Here is a 1466-nt window from a genome sequence, read left to right as displayed (position 1 = left end):
ATATAACTTTGTAGTAATAAGAAATTAAAATACTAATATCTGGATAATTTTAACAGCAAGGCACTCTAAATTTCATTTTTAGTACTCCATAATTAAAGATGTCATTCTTTTTAAGGCTGTTTTGTCTGTGCAGTTGTACAGTACTCTAAAGTTTCTAAAAGAAATGAGGCAAAGTGTTTGTGAAGTCGAGCCACCTCCATTCCTTCCACAGAGCTGCCATCTGGGCTTGTTTATTTGTGTTTCCAACTTTCTGGAACAGAGAGTTTCGCTGTTAGGGACAGAGCACCAAGCAAAGGAAGTGTCTTACAGAAGGCTACCTTTTTTTTTTTTTTTTAATTTTCAAAACTTCTATTTTGGTCAAAAATATCAAATGACTAGCACAATTACAAAATTTAACACAGTTGGAAACCTCAGAATTGTCTTAGCAAACAATCTTCCACAATATGATGCAAGTAATATTTCCTACCTACTACTTTCTTGTGCTTTTCAAATCTTTTTCAAAACACAAATTGTCATTAAGGCTATAGCTATTTGTCCTGGAAATCAAGCATTTTTCATATATCTTTCTACACATAGATACTTGATTTAAAAATGAAAGAACTATTTCCCAGCAGTTTCCCTAATTTTAGAAAGTACATATGAGCCATGTTACCAACAAAATGAAGCAAACAAAACAAAAATCTTTTAAAATATAATTAAGAAACAAAGCATTACTGCTAGATTGATTATATAATCTAATTATGAAGAACAGTTTCAAAATTCACAAGCCAACACTTTGAAAAATTAATAGTCTCTTATCTTTGAAACATTTAACAAATAAAATAGAAGCAAAAAGTACCTTGTAGTGTAAAATCCAGCAATACATATTCGTAAGCAAATTCTGTCTTTGTTTCCACTTGCGGTCTCTTCAGGGTAGAAAATATTTTTCCAGGGCTGCTATCATCAGGGTCTTCTAGCTTTCTAAGTCCGCACCCCATGGCAAAATCTGTAAGGAATTAAATTGCAGGAAAGGGGAGGGAGAGCAGCAAATTCTGTTGTTTAAGCTGCAAAAAGAAAGTTACAGACGTAACTGCTTTGATTTTGTTTTCAGCTAAATCAGAGATACCCAGAAAGAAAACATTGGGGTCCAAAGAAAGGAGGAGAAGACTTTTTCTATCCATTTTTCTGTAAAGTCATTGAACCCATGATTAAGCTCCAGCTCCAGGAGGCTGGGCTTGATCTTAGAGAAACATGCAAGCTGCTACAACTTAGCGGAGAATTTCCATGCCACGTCAATTTACAGCCAGCCCCCTACCAGAGTTCTGTCGCTCAGGGCACCAACAGTGCTTTGTCTACCCAGTTGGCTGGATGATAAAAGAGGTGTCCAAAAACGGAAATAAAAAGGCAAAAGTGCAACTCGGATGTAACTATCTGCAAGTACAAGACAGATTCAGACACAGTGGCATACAATTCTTTTTCTGTTTTCT

General features: G+C 35.3%; 1 protein-coding gene across 1 annotated transcript in view; it reads right to left on the bottom strand.

The window, feature by feature from the left end:
* RFTN2 (raftlin family member 2) overlaps positions 1–977 on the bottom strand; it is a 69504-nt gene extending 68527 nt beyond the window's left edge. Inside the window, exon 1 of the mRNA XM_012641633.1 lies at positions 839–977. Coding sequence (XP_012497087.1) covers positions 839–977 — 139 coding nt within the window. The remainder of the gene's footprint in view (positions 1–838) is intronic.
* Between the last annotated feature and the right edge of the window lie 489 nt (positions 978–1466).

The sequence above is a fragment of the Propithecus coquereli genome, unplaced genomic scaffold, assembly GCF_000956105.1.
Source record: "Propithecus coquereli isolate 6110/MARCELLA unplaced genomic scaffold, Pcoq_1.0 Scaffold167, whole genome shotgun sequence".
In the NCBI taxonomy this organism is placed as follows: Eukaryota; Metazoa; Chordata; class Mammalia; order Primates; family Indriidae; genus Propithecus; species Propithecus coquereli.
This window is presented reverse-complemented; position numbering and strand designations above follow the sequence as displayed.